Consider the following 20,441-nt stretch of genomic DNA (forward strand, 5'->3'; position numbering starts at 1 on the left):
AAATTTGATACCTTAGATACATTCATTGAATTTAAGGCAGAATTAGATAACCTATTAGGTAAACATATCAAGACACTTCAATTAGATCAAGGTAGTGTGTTTAGTAAGTCCGATTCTTTCTATAAGGAGCATGGGATAATATCTCAATTATGTGCACCAATGACTCCATTGCATGAAGTAATGGAAAGAAGATATCGAGCTTTGATAGACATAGTAAGTTGATTATTGGTTTCTTGTCAATTCCCATATTTATTTAGGAGATTCCTTGAAGATTGTATTTTACCTCTATTACTAGGTTATACCTTTAACTTCCAAAATGGTGTGAATATGTTGTAAACTTAGTTTAAGATAAATTCACATATGAGAGTGTCCAACACTCGTGTTAAACATAAAGGTAGACTAATTTGAAGCAATGTAAGAAGTATATCAATTTATAGGATATCCAAAAGGATCTTGAGATTATTACTTTATAGTCAGGATTATCATAAGGTGTTTGTTGCTACAAATATCAGATTCTTGATGAAGACTATATGATATGTAATAAGGCAAACAATGATATAGATTAAAGAATACTAGAAGATAGTCCAACTATCCACAATATATTATGGATCCAAAGGTATAGAGACACCATTCCCATTACTTCTAGTACATGAGTACCTCATCATAGTGGGAATTATGATAAAGCAATGGGTGTGTCGGTGCTCATAAACCGACAAGGAGCTATGAAAGGATAGTTAGAGTCATTGTGATTCTAATGTAGTCTGGGTTCCTATCGAAGCACTTGAAGGAATAAAACTCGTAAGTGTAAGTTAGTCTACAAGAAGAACAAAGGAGTAGATGGAAAAGTTGAGATTTATATGAATATGTTGTAGCTAAAGGTTATAGTTTGAAACATTATTTCAACTATAGGAAACCTTTTCACTAGTAGCCATACTCAAATCCATCATAGTACTCCTATCCATTACAATGCTTGAGCATTAGCCAAACAATCACATGTTCCGGCTTAATTTACATGACTGATCATTTCACAACAATCGATTGTCTATAACTCAATATGATTGTTTGTTTAGTCTTCAACTCATATACCTTTACAATTTTTGAAACATAGTTGGGTGGCTGACATTTAGAAAATCAGTTTTATTGGTTCAGGAAGCTCCATAGCTTTTGCTTTAAGAAGCTTATCAAAATTTGCTTCTAACATGCATTGAAGGTATATTTAACTTCTCCTCTCCTCAAAAAGAGTAGAAATGTTTTCTGGAAACCTTTTTTCCCTCTACCCTTGTTCATCTTCTTTCCATACTTGACAACAGCTGCCATCTTCTAAAAATCTTTGTATTTATAGAAATTTGTATCTGTGATCAGAGTTTGGTTATGGCTAAACACTGTTGACTAACAAAAGTTTTATTCTCTACATGTACAGCTTTTGAAAACTCATCAAACAAGAAAAACAATAGAACAAAATTTCATCTCTCTATCCTTCCTCTCACGTCGGGTTCCTTATTTGCTCATACCCTCGCAAGCTGTCTAAACAGAAGCTCTCCAATGCCTCAAAAATCGAGATCATACCACTCCTTAAGCTACTTGAAGCTGCATCATTAACTTGTTTCATGGCTTCTCCATGTCTTATCGTTTGCTTATCCAATCTCTTCTTCATTAACTCTATCGTCCCGTCCAATTCATCGAGCCCTGCAACTCCACTGGCTGCAGTTACATTACCACCCCAATTTATCCCTCTTTCTTCATAGAAAGATCTTACCCTTCTCTCATAATCCTTGAACAGATACTCTGCTTTGACTCTTTGCTGATGTTCCTCACTTTGCTTCTCCCTCAGCTGGTGCAATCTCGAGGCAAAGTCATGAATGGCTTCGAATACTCGGGATTCTGACATCCTCTCAACTGCCTGGTACCAGTCCTTGCAGACAATGAAAGTGTCTGGAGCCCCTACTCTGCCTGGAGAGAAAGGGGCAATGCCATCAGGAGTTTTTTCTTGTTCTTGAATTATGCACTTGAGAAGCCACCCATTCAAGAATTTGACAAAGGATTTTTGGGCATTGACCCAATCCCCAAAGCATTTTGCCCATTTCAGGCACTCCATCTCCAGCTTCAGAGTTGCTTTCAAGCTGGAATCTCCTGTAATTCCACAACTTGCCACTTGAACATGAGGATTTGCCTCCATGATGTCCTGCAACTGCTTCTGGTGGCACTCGGCCATAAATGTCCACATTCTTATCAATCTGCACACAAGTTCTTGTGTCAATCTGGGAAAGTAATGATTGATTGCATTTTGTTTCTCATAATGTCTGAAAGATACAGCACATTTTCCTCAAGACTCATCATTTGGAAATTAAGCCTCTCATTTCCATGTAATCCCTAATGCAACCTTGGAGAATAGTAACTAAAAACAGAACTATTATTATTACAAGTCATAGATATCTGAGGAAAAACATGAATACAAAAAGGTTCAGCATCCATTCGGAACTGATAAAATACTTCTTTATTGACCACCAAAATTTTTAAAATGAGGAAAGAACTAAATACAAAGACTCATAGACACTAATGCAGAATGGCACAAGTCTGAAGTATGACACACCAATTGACAATTTAACCATTTCCATGTAACTATACAACAAAAGCAGCTAAACATATGGGATGCATCAAATTTAACAAGATGTGATGATACAAATCCAGCTCATTAAGTGAATACAATTGCAATTATTTTGATCAAATTCACAAGTCTTGAGCTTCTTTTTTTTCTGGATTTTTCTAGGCTGGTTCATGGTGATATGGCATAATATGTTAAACTATGCTTATAGAGTCAGATAGCAATACAAACACATGGTGATAAAGACTTAAGATTACAAGTGCAACAAAGAAGAACAAGGAAAAACCAGAATCATAGGAGCATGATAAAGCATTCTAAACTCAGAACCTTGAGGAGATGTCTGGTCAATGTGTTAAAGATCGAAAACAATGCTAAAGCCTTAGCTAATTTGATGTTGGCATTTCCATCTTTTACAAGGATGACTAGGAGATCTTCCTGTTTCGACTGTGTTTCACTTGCTTCCAAACTCAACTCATGCTCACTGGGGTGGCCCTTAAGGTGAGTTCGATCGGTGTTCTCTGTTTGTTTTTGAAGACTACTAATTGGAATCTATGAGGATTGGGATTTTAAAAAAGAGGGACGATGCATTAAAATTTTCTCCGCATGGTCGTAATGCGGTTCTTTTTCAAGAAACTAAAAACAAGAGCTTCCGAAAGTGACAAAAGTTTAGTAAAAGGACTGTGTGAGATATTATCAAACAACCAGGACTGACCAGTTGAACCAGCCTTTTATGAAGCCTAAATACTTATTTCCTTTTTAAGCCTTATATGTTGATTTTGTTTGACAGCCCATGACCATTCCAAAGTTTGAAAAAGGAAAAAGAACTTGTCTAACATTGGGTCTGTGTACTATGGATGAGATGTGTTAGCTACATTGCGCACTCAAGTTTTCAGGTAACAGCAAACAATCATCTTAGAATGGCAGCTCGGACCACATTTCAGAGAACATAAAAACAACTAAATTTTACAAAACTACTTCAGAAATGATAAGCATGAGATTTCACAATTCTAATTCGTATCTTAAACAAATGTTTCCGAAAACCACAAGTTCATGTTCATTTAAACTAGGTTTCATAAAGAATAGAACCAAGATTGTTGAATATTCCATGTGTGTTGAACTAAATCTAAACCATGATGAATAATAGAAAATCCCACATCAAAGTGATCAAGAAAAGTTATGATTACATACCCTTGGATCAATTCACTCAGTTGTGGCAGCAATTCTTCATCCCGTAACTTGTTTATCCTCCTTGATATTGCATCAACAGCAGTCATAGTAACATTGATTTTTAAAAGCAATCTTTGAACTGAATCAGAAACTACTTCAACTTTACTAGACTCAGCACCTTTCTGAACCAAATCTTTGAGCCTCTTGCATTCCTTATCATACACAACCCTAAGTTTCTCTTCATCCTGAAATTGGTGAAATCACAAACAATTTAGGCAGAAGTTGACCAAAACTGTAGAATTAAAATTTAAAATCCAACCTGAAATTCATTCCAAATACAATGCCATTACAAACAAAACATTTGTCATAGATGAAGGTATGAGTTTCTCCAGAACTGAATGAAAAAACACCTGCCAGATAAATTTATCTAATCAATGCAACTTAAGAAAGTATGAATAGACTTTATTTCTTTAGAAATATCCAAATATAAACCTATCCCTGCCACTTAAGGGAATCAGCACGTAACCGTTGTTAAGTACACCACTCCAACCACTGGACAGTTTTATTTTTGAAAAGGCACAAAAAATGTAAATGTTTTAGAAATGTTTTATATCAAAAACATCCCAAGAGCATAAATGATCGTCAAAAAACAAATTATGTTTGCTCAATGGCCACCAATAACACAATTCTTTAACATGATACATATGGAAAAATATTTTCATAACAAGAACATAAAAAATCTTTAGAATTACCACATTCAGACAATAAACTTTCCATAAGACAAAATACAAAGAAATTAAATTATTAGAATCAAATAGTTTGTTAATATACAAAAAGTGAATAGTGCATAGAATTAGGATGATGCTTTGATTAATAAGTTCTATATATATATATATATATATATATATATATATATATGTACACACTTTTATGTTGAGGGGTTTAAGTAAATAGCTTATTCTCATAGAAAATTAATATTCAGTCAATATATATAGACCAAATATTATTATTTTCTATGAGAATAAGCTATTTACTTAAATCTCCCACCAAAAAATTATTCTAAGCTCATGTCACACATGAATAAAAATGGAATATGTAGTGTTTACCTATCTTTCACATAAAATTTAATAATATTTCCTCAAATAAAATTATTGCAAATTAAGCAATCGAAACCAACAAAATCAATGTATTTCATCGTTCATGTGAAATGATTTGAACGAAGATTCTTAGCATAACCTTCTAACTATACCAGCTTTTAGTTTCATACAACTGTGTTTGGAATCTGTAATTACATCCTTTTCTAGTTAAAAATTATTCTCTTTACTAGTAAAGATGGACACTAGGGCAAGTTTTTTGGGAATGTGCACCCCAACCATTCTAATATGAAGGATTTGGGTAAACCTATATGAGGACGGGTATGAGGGTAATTTTAAAATTGAGACCAAATTCAAGATTTCATATGGTTTCACTTTGCTTCCCACTCCCCTTCCCATCTCAAATAGGATGTGACTTTTGCTATATAACTAGAATCCCTCTTTGTCGTGTTGGAGTTGGATTTGGGTGTCTAAGCTTAGAAATGGGAGAACAATTTATGGGAGTTTTAAAGCTAGCTAAAAACCGTCACTATTAAAAAATATATATATGTGCTCTCTCTATCTCTAAGAAGTCATCTCTCTCCCTATGAAAACTAGAAAGAAAAATGATTTTTCATTTTGGAATAGAAGTCTTCTTGAATTTTATTTTTTATTTTTGTTTTCTCCATGAAAACGAGGGTCAAGGCTCTTGTATTGTGAAAAAGAGTATTTCTCGTATTTATAGTTCCATTCACGACTTGAGGCGAGAAAATTGGTTGATAAAACAACCAATCGAGATTATTGGGCATCTCAAAAGGTAACCCGAATGAAACCTTTTTTTCCATCATTTTCAATCCAATTCCTCCATCACTGTGAATCCCATATAGACCGAGGCATGATATACTTTTTAGTTGTTAGATAGAACCTAAGTACTTTTCTTCAAGTTCAGGAAATAGCTCCTAGAGATCTTTTTTTCCTTATGGATGATACAAGAGTGAAAACAATCAACGTATTGATTCTTCCAATATATCATTTCTAGGTCCAATGGAATTCATAAGTATAGGAAGAAGTTCTGTCAAATAGAGACTTTTTTCTTTCGTCCATATTTCAATTGTTAATACAATATTCATTTTCATTTGCTTTATGAAAATTCATTACATATAAAGAGGCAACATTTCAATAATCTAATCATAATTCTATCATTTCTTTCTCACCCTAGCCATAATGTTGTAATTTCAATGCAATTCCTTTTTGTATGGCTTTTAAAGACAAGATGACTCACCATTCTCATCTTGATTTTCCCATTGTAAGTTAATATCTCATCCATTTTTTTTATTTACTTTTTCTATTTTTGCTTTGTTAAGAAAACTTGGGAAAGAAAAAGAAGATGGAGATGAACATTAATGGGAATCTGGTTTTGTGATAGAGTTTCTTTTTATTGGAAAGATTTTTGGCTTTGGTTTAAATAGGATGTTGAATGGATCACTTGAATAGAAAACTCATTGCAATAGTGTGAGACGAAGTTCCTTTAAATCATGCAAAAATGGGAATGGGAAACTAACTTTCCCCTCATCTCACATTTGAGCCAAGATCAAAATTAACAATTTTCCTTCAAGGGCAAGGCCAAACATGAGCGACCATCCTAGACACACTCCATTGTCATCCCTTGTTATTTGCATTGAATAACTAGATGTGCATGTTATTAACTTCAATGTGACAAAGAGTTTTCCATAACTTTAATGAATGGTGCACCAACATGCAGATACCCAAGTTAACTAGTGGTCTTATGAATTCAACATTTATAGGCATAACACACGCAAGACTAATACTTAAGTCTATGTAACAAGTAGCTAAGAAAATTTCATTCAACACTGCGAAATAAGTGCAAGTCATTAGCCAAACCTCATGATCAAAATTTGGATTTTGAGCATAAATTATGGTCTAGCAAGGAAGCTTTGATGTTAAGTGTTGTGTGATAACAACAAAGATAAATTCATCCACACGTAAAGGATAAAGCGCTTAACTCCATTCTATAAAATCATACCTACATCCATGGATGAGAAAAATGTTCCAATCTACAATAAAAAATGTTAGCACAAGCATGCATAACCCTTTGTTATGAAGAACAACTTTTATTGCAACATTCAAGCATGAACATGCATAACACTTGAAATCTTGGAGCTTAAGGAGGCTCAAGGTGTAGGACACAGGAGCACCTAAACTCGAAACCTCAAGGAAGTACATGGTTGAAGCACAACAGCCCTGAAATTTGAAACAAGGGACATGTGTCTATCCTCTGCGTTAACCTAGCGCAAAGACAACTGCTCTTGTCAAATCACATGGTGAAGGACAAAAAAGCACTACTTAACCAATTGCTAGTCCAAAAATCAAGGGTGAATGAGAGATGAGTTTCACATCAATGGTATGATTAATTTAGCCACCACCTAATCACATGATAAAAGCCAGTGGAGCATAAACATCCCCTCCTCCTTCCCCTCCCCACTAAAAAAACAAAAAGAAAAAGAAAATCTCCCATCAAAGGTAGGCAATAAATTTGGTGTCATCCCTCTTATATTTTCTCAAAAATCTCCTTTGTGAATTGATCATTAAAGGTTCTTGAGCGTGTACCACATAGGTATCATACCAACTTTATATTGACCAAGTCGTTGGTAGCAGGAAGTACTACATGTTAAATAGAGACTTTTATTAGGTATTTACGTGAAAGTGAAATTGAGAAAGTCAATATAAAATCATCAAATAAACTTGGAAATACCTACTATTAATTATATATTAAAATCATAATAGACAAAATTAGAAAAAAAAAAAAAAAAAACTATGAATAATAGCAAAAGATTTTTTAAATCAAATTTAAGGAAAATATTTTCTTAGATGTTTAATTTTTGATAATCACTAGATCTAACTAGTATAAATGAAAGCAATCATTCCCAACATGCAAATTTAAAGAGGTTTTTCTCTTAAATTAATTGAATAAATTTTAAGTTAAAAAGCCTTTTTAAACAATTCACAAGCTGATAAACAAGTTTTTTACCTATAACAGCTTGTAACGATTAGGAATGACAATTTTCCTGATTTTTCAGGCAACCTGCTCCATCTCTTACCTATTAAGCAAGGACTAAGCATATTTTAAATGGGTAATGGTGAGCTTTGGAATAAAGCGCAAAAGGGGTAGGACGCCCCACATCCAATACGTAGTAACTTTATAGTGAAGCTTGGGGATAAAATGGTAGCCATCTCTGCCACTGCACAGCTCCAATGCCCTCACCGTTGCTGCTTTGACCACTTCAGTTGCTGCTGCTGATTCTTCTTCTGCCACTTCCACTTCCACTTCAGCCACTGTTGCCAACAAGATCACAACACCACTATTGTCGATCTCCAGCTTTAAGGAAAAAGAACATTACCATCACTAGCCAAGATGGATCTGCTCTTAAAAAAAATGGTGGTTGGGATCAAATCCAGGAACAAACTTGAAAATGTGGAACTCCTAAGGTGGTTCCCTCAATATTTCAAGATCACTGGTCATTGAAAGCTGATATTGATTTAGCTCATCTAGCATCCTCTTGAAAGAAGTACACAATATGCAACCAGGTGCTTTCTCTTTGCAGGGACGTATGAATATAGAGGACAGTAGTTATATGTACTTTCAGACAGGAGTTATAGGAAGTAGAGATGTTTTTAAAGCATATATCTAATTGGCATCAAGGAAAGGACAATGAACTACAAAACAACGATGGTTCAAAAATGAACTTGTAGACGTCCAAATCAGTAGAACGATAAGACAGAATGGAAAAAGAGAAAATAGCTAGACTTTGGTTGATATTTAGATCAAAGGAATGTTAAGGATGTAAGCTGAAAGATCATGAAGCAATAGAGAGAGAGAGAGAGAGAGAGAGAGAGAGAGAGAGTCATTGAAGACTTTGAGAATGAAGTAAGAACACAGAAGTGAAGAACACCAAAGAGAGGGACAAACTAGATAACTCATGTATGGCATTTACACAACTAGTAACTCCAGCAAAGAAGGAACTCCAATTACTTCAGAAGCTGGATCATTGTTCAATAATAATAGTGGGGTTATGATAAACAGACAAATAGCTTATAGTGAAGAAGACACACTTAACCATGCAAATGAAAAATCACAGATTCACAATAAAATGCGCTTCCTGCAGTAGATAAGCACTAAAGCCTTTAATATTTTGAATAAAAAACTTAAGCTTGAGTGGCAAATAAGTGAAGCAGTATGAGTTGGAAAACATATATGCAAGACACATGTTACATATAATCATGTCAGGTCGATGCCAGGCATTAGGACATAAAATCAATGGTAAACTCCACATTATATAAGGGGCTCAAGTTTGAGCCTGCAGAAAATCAATTATCACATCATGATCCTTGATTGATAAGTTACATATAACATAAAATTTATTGTTTTCTTAACAGTAAACAGCAGCCTCAATTTTCAAGCATGTAATTAGACAATGCCTTACCTTAACTTCCTCATAAAGTTTCTTCTCCCACACACACAGCTTCTCCAAAGTTGATGAGAGGTTTCCAGATTTAATGAAAACATCCATCTCCAGATCCTTCTTGTTAGCATTAGCAATTTTGAAGGATCTGAAAATTGACTGTCTTGACGGCAGATGAGTGGAGGATGAAGGACCAATGCAATCCCAGATCCGAGAGGAGACCACTGCATGAAAGAACATAGAAGAAGAATGTCGTTAGCTCTCCTGACCAGGGAATTTAACAAGCTATAAAACCATAGAGCATGGTAGGGCAAGAAATTCATATAGCAGTGTGCAATCTTCATCATAATATGTATCATTCTTGTAGGAACTATTATTTTCTAATCATTCCATATATCTTCAGGTATCTTGCATCAAGTGGTTTCCACTTGTTAACAGCAGTGGAACACTGAGCAAGGAAAACTGATAAATGGAAATAAAGGCCTAGACTCATCCTTATGCAACAAAATAGTGTGGCCATCTAACAGAACAAAGAAGAGTGTATTAAAAATTAGCCTAGGCAAACACGTCATAAGAATAGACCAACAAAACAATAAGAGAGTTCTTACCCTTAAATATGGTGCCTGTATACTGATAAGGCAGCTTGCCTGCCTCCAGCAGCATGGACACTTCTTTCCCATAATTAAAGGTGGACAGGAATGCACCTTTAATTTCCTTGACCACTTCCTGAAGGCTCTTCCCTTTCTTCCTGTCATTCTCCTCCTCCATGGTCTTTGATTCAAGGGCATCAGAACTGCCCTCCTCAGCAGTGTTAGCTTCGCCCTCAATGCCTTTAGTGGCATTGAGTCCACTCTTAAGCTCTTTTGCTGAAGCTAACCCTGCATCCCCTTCATTTCTCAGTGGTACAGTCTCAGAAACACCATCACCATAACCCCCTTTTACATGTCCCTCCAGTTGTATCTTCTCTGGAGCTTCTTTCACTGGATCTTGCTTCAGTTCATCTTCCAAGACAGGAATCCCATCCCTCTGTCTCACTTCACTAAAATGAGGGATATTATTACTAGACTCAGTTTCATATCTATCCTGAGAATAGTAGTTGAGACATATATCCTCGATCGAACTAAAGGGATTGAAGTACTCCCAACTAGTGAGTTCAGGTTGAGCAGACATAAGAACAGGAGCAGAGGGAGTATTCTGTACCTGACTGCCATGAGAGACACGATGCCATATATCCATAGAAACCCCCAGAGGCATCCCATTTCCATACTGAGGGAACCTTAGACCCCTGGATGGAGAATTACTTGGAACATCAAAAGATGCCCCATCTCCACCTTGAAGGTGCCTAAGATCTTCCCGCAGAAAATTGATTGGAGCATCAAAGGATGCCCCATTTCTGCCTTGAAGGCGCATAAGATCATAGTGTGGGACATTCATTGGAGCAGAAGAAGATGCACTATTTCCATCTTGAGGGTGTATAAGATCATAGAGCGGCACATTAATAGGAACAAAGGAGGATGCCTCATTTCCAAACCTGGGATGCCTTGGGGCTGATCGTGATGATTCTTGCCACTGAACTGTCACAGGATAAACTGGATGATGCTCATATACTGTGGAGGGTGCCTGCACGGGTGACTTCACATGGGATACATTTGGATTAGGACTAGTTTGAAATTGATCCCTCACTGAAGAAAGTCCCAGCAATTCCATTTCATCAAAATCAAAATTACTTGGTAACGACCCCAATTCAGAATCAGAATCAGAGTCTGAGAGAGAAAATACCAAGTGTGCATCCTCCCCCAAGATCTCATCATTAGAAACTGAAATTGGTGACTCATCATTACACACTGAAGAACGGGACTCATCATCAGAGGCTGAAGTCTGAGACTCATCAATGCACTCTGGGTCCCGGCACTCCTTAGATACTGAATTCTGTGGCAGATCAACACTACTCACCACCCCTTCATCAACAAACCGAGAAAGAGCATCGCCCACATCCAAGAGGGCTCGGATGTACAAAATGTGTGAGGAAGCTAGAGCATACCGGCAATCTGCAGCAGCCATAATCAACTCCTCCCTCTCCTTGCACAAACTCAACAATGGTGAATCATCCAATTTAGAAACTGCACAGCCCATTCCCACAAGAACAAAAAATCAAACTCAAATTAGAAACAGAAACCCAAATCCCAAAACCCCCAATTCTCACTTCTCTAAAACTCAGAGAAGAAAACCCACAGTTCAGAATTAGAAAAAACTCAATGAGACACAACACCCAAACGAGATTCTCAGAGAAAAATGAGGCACACCCACATACATAAAAGAGACTCAGCCAGCAAGTAAAAAGACAACAATTAATACAGGAAAGACACGGTGGTGGTGATGGTGGTGCTTTTACAGATATGCAAATTTATGATACACACAAATTGAAGAAAAAAGATACAAGATAATTCCAAACATGGAAAAATTCACAGATATGCAATTAAAGAGCATCAGATTACAGTGGGCATGAAATCCAACCTCTGAAAAGCGGTGAGACGCAGCATGCATGGACGAGAATTGCAGCCGCTGGTAATGAGAAAATCCGAAATCTAAACCACAGAAATTTTGGGTGCTTTTGAAGATTTTTGGCCACATTTTGGATGTGGGTTTCGAGGATTTGGTGAGAAGGGTTTGAAGGCCTGATTTGGGGTTTAACTGAAATTAGCTTTTTGGGGTTTTTTGAAGTTTCAGAGTGTCAGATAGATTTGGCCAGGTTTTGAATGCATGAAGAGCATGATATGTACGTTGGCACTTTCAGGTGTTTTGAACGCTACCTGCTGTTCAGCGCGTGCGGACTATGCGGCCCACCAAAACATCCATGAACCATGCAATCATAAATAAAAATCTTATTTCTGCTCGCAATAAATAAATAAAATAGCATGAATTAAGTAAGTTCATATATATATATATATATATATATATATATATATATATATATAATTTCATACTTAATCTTTTTAGATAATACTTCTTCTATGATAAGATATTTATCTTAATAGAATCATTAAGGTGACATTTGATTTTTCACTTTTTACTTAAAGTAATGTGCTTTCACACGTTTTTTTTTTTTTTAATTATTGATTTATTTTTTTTAAAAAATTATTGACTTATTATTTATTTTTAAAAATTTTTAATTAAATATAAAAAATCAAAATATTTGATTTTTTCTTAATGCTAAAAATAACTTATTTATTTTTCTTTACTTCTTAATACTTAATAAAAATAAAATATTAAAAAAACCTAATACTTAATTAATACCATTAAGCACCATTTATTTTAAAATTTTATTTAGAATTAAGTAAAAAAAAAAACACCACTTAAGTTTTTTTTGGGTATTATTATTGTTATTAATATGAATAAATGAGACAATTGCAAAAGGTAAATGGGTTCTAATACATGTAAATTACAATTTTATTCTCCAAAATAAGGATGATAATGTTATCATATGCATAACAATGAACAAGATGTTTTAATCATAGTAAATATATATGGATGATATTCAATTTTTTTCATATATATATTTATCTTGTTAATAGAGTGGTACATAGGAATATTTAATACAATTTTTATTGATTTTTTTTCTTTATTCATGTGATATATATATTTTAAATTCTAATATGTTATTTGAAACATTACTCATTTTATTATATATTTACTAATAATAAATATATATAACTTAACATTTTATTTTTTGCATCTTATTATTATTATTATTAACATGATATGTAGGGTGAGATTCTATATGATTCATCTAGATTTTTCTCATTATTATTATTATTATTTTCCATTTTTTTAATGTATTTGAAAATATAATAAACTTTAACATGTGTTTGGCAATAATAAATAGTTATAGATGTATTACAATAAATATATATGGCATAGTATTTAATGGGTTTAGTAGGATTTTTATTAAGGTGTTTTCATTGTTAGTGTTATAATTTCTTTTTTAAATTCTTGTCATGTTATTTGAAAACTGCTCATTTTAATATATATTTATTGATAATAAATGTGAATCACTCAATTTAATGTGTAATTTTTTTATCTTATTATTATGGGTGAGATTCCATAGGATCATTTAGATTTTTCTCATTATTCCTATTATTGTTTTTTCTATTTTTATAATTTATTTGAAAATATAATCAAGTTTGACATGCATTTCAAGTACTACTGCTGCAAGTTCACTGTTGATGCCGGAGTTCTTCTACTATGCTTCTCCAGGTAAAGCTTTCTACCCTTTTTTCCTTGTATAAATACTTCTTTTTTCTTTAGCTTTGAGTTGTTTTTATCATGCCTACCATTGTTGTTCTAGGGTTTTATAGTCGTTAGAATACTGCTTAAGTTGTGATTTAGGGATTTTCTTATTTCACAAGCATAAATGAGGGTTTTTATGGCCTGGTATTGATCACCCAATTAACAATTTTGTAAACGGATTCACTTATCCCAGGGGATTCGATTTCCTTAGTGATAATAGAATTTTGGTTAATTTCTTACGCTTCCCCCGCACAGGTGTTTAATTTATCCACATTCTGTTTCATCTGCATGGATAAAAGAAGGGTAGTTTCAACGAGTGATAGGTCTTAACGGGGCGAAATGGACGCTTCTCAATCCAGGCGCTCCAAGATGGATCTTCCTGTTTCTCAACGCTACCCCCGTTGTGAAACAGTCTGATGTTGTTGACTGTTAGTGATAACAATAATGATCTGAGTTTATCTCCAATGGCTCTATCCTATATTTGAATGTTTGTAATCTATGTTTAGACATTTATCTCTTGTAACAACCTTTGATTTTCTGAGGTTTGATCTGATCCGAATGTAATTCCTCTCTTATAAATATATGTATATACTTTGTATCTGGTAAGCTTTTCCAGAACAGTTTTGGTTTATTTCATGGTATCAGAACATCTATAAGCTCACGCTTTACTCGATCCTATGGCTGTTTCATCTAATGCTTCCATTACCTTTAACCTTCCAACACAAGTTATTTCCATCTAGCTTGATGGTACTAACTTTCTTGCCTAGAGTGCCCAATTAATTCCACTTTTTCGGAGCTATGGCTTGATGGGGATTGTTGATGGTTCCAATCCCTGCCCTCCTCAATATTCTAGTGATGAACTCTGCGACCAAGGTGTTCTTAACTCTGCTTATGTAATTTGGCAGTATAAGGATCAAACCATGCTTGGTTGGATTGTCTCATCCCTTTTTCCTTTAATTGTTTCCACTATTTATGGTTTGGAAACATCTCAGCTAGCTTGGTAGGCCCTCAATTCGCATTTTGCTGCACCTTCCACTTCTCGAATTTCTCTCATCAAGAGAAAACTTCAGTCTCTTCAGTGCCAAAGTTTTCCAGATGAAGTCAAATCTCTCTCAAATGAATTATTAGCAGTTGGCAAACCTGTTGAGGATTTTGACTTGATTTTATCTGTGCTCAATGGACTTAACTCCTCCTTTCATTCCTTTGTCACAACATACATGTTGCTTGCAAAGGAAAAATCCATGCCTTTTTCTGACTTTCATGCCAAGCTGCTCAACTATGATCTCATGCAGAAATTTCACAATCACACAATTCAACCCGAGATTGGTTCCTATGCTCTTTACTCCCACAAAAATAGTTCTAAACTAGGAGCATGCAGTAACAATATCAATCGGTCTCGCTCTTCAGGTAGGTCCAAATTTCCTGGCTCAATTCCATTTTCTTCACCATTTCGGCAACCTCTACCCCACTTGCCATCTTCATCTTCTTCACATGTGTCCCATGATTCTCGGTCTCGATCACCTTGTCAAATCTGTAAAAGAGAAAATCACCAGGCATTAGATTGTTACAACCAAAAAGGGAAGCATCCTCCAACAAAGTTGGTTGCTATGGTTGTTGAGGACAATACCACCTACCTGAATCAGCATCAATGGTACGCTGATAGTGGCGCAAACATTCATGTTACTTCTGATACAGCTAATTTGGCAATTTCTCAGCCTTATGAAGGCACTGATACCGTGGACGTAGGTAATGGGGCAGGTTTGATAATCTCACGTACTAGCACTGCTACTATTAAAACTCCTTCCTCTACTCTTGCTTTAAATGATGTTGTTTTTGCCCTCAAGCCTCTGCCCATCTTCTTTCCATTAATAAATTTTGTAAGGACAATAATGTGTTATTTGAACTTACTGGTTCCGATTTTTTTATGAAGGACCTCAAGACGGTGGAGACGCTCACGGGGCCCAGTGATAGAGGATTGTACCCAATCAACCTACAACAACTATCATCATCTAAATTTCATGCTTTCTCCGTGATTGTTGGGGTTAAGGCCTCTACCACTACTTGGCATTGTCGTTTGGGACATCCTTCGTTGTCTACTTAGCATCATGTTTTCTTCATAATTATTCTCTACCCGTTAGTGATTCTTTCAATAAAAAGTCTATTTATGAGTCGTGTCAACTAGGTAAGTTTAAGTAGTTACCATTTTCTACTTCCTCAAGAGAATCAACTGCTCATCTAGAGTTAATTCATTCCGATGTATGGTCCACTTCCACTTCATCTTTGAGTGGTTGTCTCTACTATGTTATTTTTATTGATGATTTTACTCGCTTTTGTTGGTTATATCCCATTTCTAATAAATCTGATGTTTATGCTACGTTTTTCAAATTCAAAATTTTAGTAGAAAAACAATTTAATTATCTCATTAAACAATTACAAAGTGACAATGGTGGTGAATACTGCTTCACCATTTTTAAACAATTTCTGAGTGATAATGGGATTTTTCATCGGCTCTCTTGTCCGCATACCTCTTAACAAAACGGTCCTGCCAAGAGGAAACATTGTCATATAGTCAAAATGGGACTCACTCTCCTTGCGCAATCTGGATTACCTAAGAAATTTTGGGTCGATGCTTTCTTAACATCCATATTTATCATTAATCGGTTGCCCACAAAAGGTCTCAATTTTTCTTCACCCTTTGAATGTCTATATCATATTTCTCCAGATTTTAGCTATTTTCGTTCCTTTGGGTGTCAATGTTTTTCGTGTCTTCGACCTTACAGGCCTAATAAACTCTCTTACTGTAGCACACCATGCATTTTCATTGGTTATTGTTCTAATTAGAAGGGGTTTTGTTGCTATGATCCTTCTTCCCGACATGTGTATATTTCCAGAAATGTGATCTTTGATGAGACTGTGTTCCCTGCTTGTGTACGATCTCCTCTCATGGACTCTGGCAACAGGGTTCCCTCGACAGGTAATTCTCTACTCTTACTTCCTTCTCCTCCTTCACACATTTTCCCTTCATCTTCTCCTTCCCCTTCAGTTTCACCACCATACATTATTTTCATAATTCCCATTGACCATGATTTCTCTATTTCACCAGACACTCCACTAGACCTCAACTCTCCTATTTCCTCTTCTCCTAGCAACATCATTGAGCCCTCATCTTTTGCTCTGACCAGTTCAGCCCCTTCATATCACATTGTCACTAGATCACAAACCGGTCATCTTAGGCCTCGCACATACCCTGATTTTCATCTCTATTACTCAACACGTCATCCCCTTCGAGCTTTGCATGCATGTGTTATTATTTCCGAGCCCCATTCCTATGCTCAAGCTGCTGCTATACCTGAATGGAATTTAGCTATGAAGTGTGAATTCCAAGCTTTGTTGAAGAATGACACCTGGACTTTATGTCCTCATCCACCCGACAAAAATGTTGTTCCAAGTAAATGGGTTTTTAAATGTAAACCCCGACCAAATGGGAGTATTGAAAGACTTAAAGCACAGCTAGTTGCAGTTGGTTATCTCCAACGTAGTGGTATTGATTTCTTTGACACATTCAACCCAGTTATTAAACCATCCACAGTTCGCATGGTACTCACCCTTGTTGTCTCATTTAATTGGGACATTCGACAACTAGATGTGTCTAATGCCTTCATGGCATTTTCGATGAAGAAGTTTATATGGCTCAACCTAAAGGTTTTGAAGATCCTACCAATCCACAGTTTGTGTGTAAGTTGCATAAATCTATTTACGGATTAAAACAAGCCCATCGGGCTTGGTTTAATCACTTATCCACTGTCATTTTATCTCTTGGATTTGTAAGCTCTCAGGTTGATTCCTCTTTGTTCACCTATCACCGTGACTCTACTCATGCGTTCCTACTAGTTTACGTAGATGGCATTCTTGTGACATCTAATGTTTGGTCATTTATTGATGAGCTGATCTCTAATCTCCAACTAGATTTTGCTATGAAGGACATTGGGCAGTTATCATACTTCCTGGGTATTGAAACTACCCATGATTCTTCCGGTCTACATCTTCGACAGACAAGATACATTATTGATCTATTAGATTGTGTCAACCTTATTGGCATACGTTCTTATCGTGCCCCATGTGTTTCGGGTCCTAAGGTATCCAAATTTGATGGAGATCCCCTACTTGATCCTTCCAAATATCGTCACACAGTCGGTGCCTTACAATATATAACTCTCACTCGCCCAGATATCGCTCATTCCGTGAATCAACTTTGTCAACATATGTAAGCCCCAACTACAGCTCATTGGATAGCAGCCAAGCGTGTCCTACATTATTTGAAAAATACTCTAGACTTTGGTCTCCTTTACAAACCTGGTTCTTTCGCCATTAACGCATATTGTGACTCGGATTGGGTTGGTGACCCTGATGACAGACGTTCAAGGTGTGGCTATGGCGTGTTTGTTGGTCTCAATCTTATCTCTTGGTCAACAAAGAAATAACCAATGGTCTCTAAATCAAGCATTGAGGCCGAATATAGATGTCCGACTTTAGTTACCGTTGAAGTATATTGGTTGTGTATGTTGTTATGTGAATTGGAAATTTCTCTTGATTCTCCTCCTGTTATCTAGTGTGATAACATTAGTGCTCTTGCACTTGCATCTAATCCTATTTTTCATGCCCGTTCTAAGCATATCGAAGTGGACTATCATTTTGTGCGTGAGAAAGTATCATATTGAGACATCATTTTGGAGCACATTTCAACTTCTATTCAGTCTGCAAATATTTTCACCAAAGGCCATACAGTTGATAGATTTTGTTTCCTTCGTGACAAACTGGCTATCTACGATCTTCCTGCCAGTTTGCGGGGGAATGTTAGTGATAACGATAATGATCCGAGTTTATTTCCAATGGCTCTATCCTATATTTGAATGTTTGTAATCTATGTTTAGACGTTTATCTCTTGTAACAACCTTTGATTTTCTGAGGTTTGATTTAATCCAAATGTAATTCCTCTCTTATAAATATATGTATATACTCTGTATCTGGTAAGCTTTTCCAGAACAGCTTTGGTTTCTTTCATTGACTCAATTCTATTCCATTCCATGGAGGACATAGTGTCAAGTTCGGGTAGTCCTACATCGAGCCACCAATCGTGCTTAACTTCCACTACTGAAGTTCCCAGCTAGGAGAAACTGAATGAAATCCTTAGGCGCTTTCCCATTTTCACTAGTGTATAACCACCCGTGAATGATATGAATGAACTCTTCCTTGCAACCTAGAGGGTTCTAGTTGAGGTGAACAACGACCCAAAGCAAGACTTTATTGCTCAGATCACACATGACACTCCTAGCAATGCCATTGAAGTAGTTATTGCCATGCTTGAGTATACCACCTTCTAGTCAGCAGAAGTGGTAAGCTTTCCTTCTTAACTCATTTCCTTAGTTTGGTTTTGCAACCATTTTAATTGATTTTTTGTTCAAATTGTAGCCAAGGCTCACAACTTGATGAAGCAGCACAACCATTTATTCCAAAGAGTAGAGAGAGCCAAAAGGGTTAGAGTTTACGAAGCTTAGGCAGTAAACGAGCAACAAAATTTACACTCGGAGCTTGAAGTCGCCCGTGTCGCAATTGGTAAGGCCCAAATAGAGGCAAAGATCAAAGCAAGTATGCTATAGAAGGTTGAATTGGAGAATGAAGCATTATAGGTGAATATTGAAGGCCTAAATATAGAGAAAGTTTCCATGGAATTAGCCAAGGTGAAAGTTAAAGAAGAAAGAACCCAACTAAAAATCACTCTTGAGTAATCTCACACTGACTTTGCAAAGGAAAATAAGGAGCTCGAAGTAGTGTACCAAAAGCAAGTGGATGATATGTATTTCTATGGGAACGGGCACCACATAAAAAAGCATGGAATCAGAGATGATATTCTTGACATTCTTTATGATAACGAGACAAAGCCAAATGAGGAGATTCCCATTCATGATGCTCTAGGTGCCCTTGAAAATAGTGGAACTAAGGCTTAGTCTAGCAATATGGCCGAATAGGCTATAGTTTTATGCAATGACTTTGTCATTTTTTTGGACATTTTTCGTGAATAATCTATAATTTTTGGATAATTTGTGGGCTGCTTAAGCCTTTTAGGATGATATAAGGGTTTTTTAGCCTTAAACACTTAGATGGTATATAAACTTTTAAGCCTTTACAGTATTTGAATAGTATACTCCCTAAGGGTGTTTCCCATTTATATTTGCTTATTTCTACCCAGATATATACATGGGTATTTGTCTTGTGCTTTTCATACTATTTTCACTGGTTACTATTTCTTTAAATTATGGAAGGTGTCTCTTCAAGAGACACCTTTAGTATAATTCCATTTTTTGGGAATTGTGGAAGGTCAAAATTCGAAATTTTCCACTGTGTATAGAAATCGTGGAAAGTGTCTCTTCAAGAGACACTTTCGGTATAAACCCAATTTTAAAAAAAATTATGGAAGGTATCTCTTCAAGAGACACCTTTAGTATAATTCCATTTTTTGGGAATTGTGGAAGGTGTCTATTCAAAATTCAAAATTTTCCATTGTGTATGGAAATTATGGAAATGTGTCTCTTGAAGAGATACTTTCAGTACAAATCCAATTTTTTAAAAAATTATGAAAGGTGTCCGAATATAATTCCATTTTTTTGGGAATTGTGGAAAGTGTCTCTTCAACATAAATTCGAAAATTTCCACTATTTGTATGGAAATTGTGGAAAGTGTATCTTGAAGAGACACTTTTAGTATAAACCTAATTTTTTAAAAATTGTGGAAGGTGTCTCTTCAAGAAACACCTTTAGTATAAATCCAATTTTC

At 35.6% G+C, this 20,441-nt stretch overlaps 1 protein-coding gene across 2 annotated transcripts; it reads right to left on the reverse strand.

The window, feature by feature from the left end:
• Window positions 1-1,357: 1,357 nt before the first annotated feature.
• On the reverse strand, window positions 1,358-12,063 carry LOC117917969 (protein ROLLING AND ERECT LEAF 2-like). Of its 2 annotated transcripts, XM_034834465.1 has the most exons (5): window positions 11,838-12,063; window positions 9,932-11,443; window positions 9,345-9,547; window positions 3,791-4,014; window positions 1,358-2,234 (listed from the first exon to the last, which is right to left on the reverse strand). In XM_034834465.1, exons 2-5 carry the CDS (start codon window positions 11,382-11,384, stop codon window positions 1,484-1,486), a joined length of 2,631 nt encoding a protein of 876 aa, XP_034690356.1. In that variant the 5' UTR covers window positions 11,385-11,443; window positions 11,838-12,063; the 3' UTR covers window positions 1,358-1,483. The 2 variants fall into 2 exon arrangements, with proteins under 2 accessions (XP_034690356.1, XP_034690355.1); XM_034834464.1 differs by lacking the exon at window positions 11,838-12,063 and having other exon boundaries at window positions 9,932-11,456.
• Between the last annotated feature and the right edge of the window lie 8,378 nt (window positions 12,064-20,441).

The sequence above is a fragment of the Vitis riparia genome, chromosome 7 (assembly GCF_004353265.1).
Source record: "Vitis riparia cultivar Riparia Gloire de Montpellier isolate 1030 chromosome 7, EGFV_Vit.rip_1.0, whole genome shotgun sequence".
Lineage (NCBI taxonomy): Eukaryota > Viridiplantae > Streptophyta > Magnoliopsida > Vitales > Vitaceae > Vitis > Vitis riparia.

Coding starts and splice junctions, on each gene's coding strand:
- LOC117917969 (XM_034834464.1), bottom strand. CDS start 11,456: ATGGGCTGTGCAGTTTCTAAATTGGATGATTCACCATTGTTGAGTTTG. Junction 9,548..9,931: donor TACAGGCACCATATTTAAGG/GTAAGAACTCTC, acceptor TCTTTCATGCAG/TGGTCTCCTCTCGGATCTGG. Junction 4,015..9,344: donor AACTTTATGAGGAAGTTAAG/GTAAGGCATTGT, acceptor CACCAATTTCAG/GATGAAGAGAAACTTAGGGT.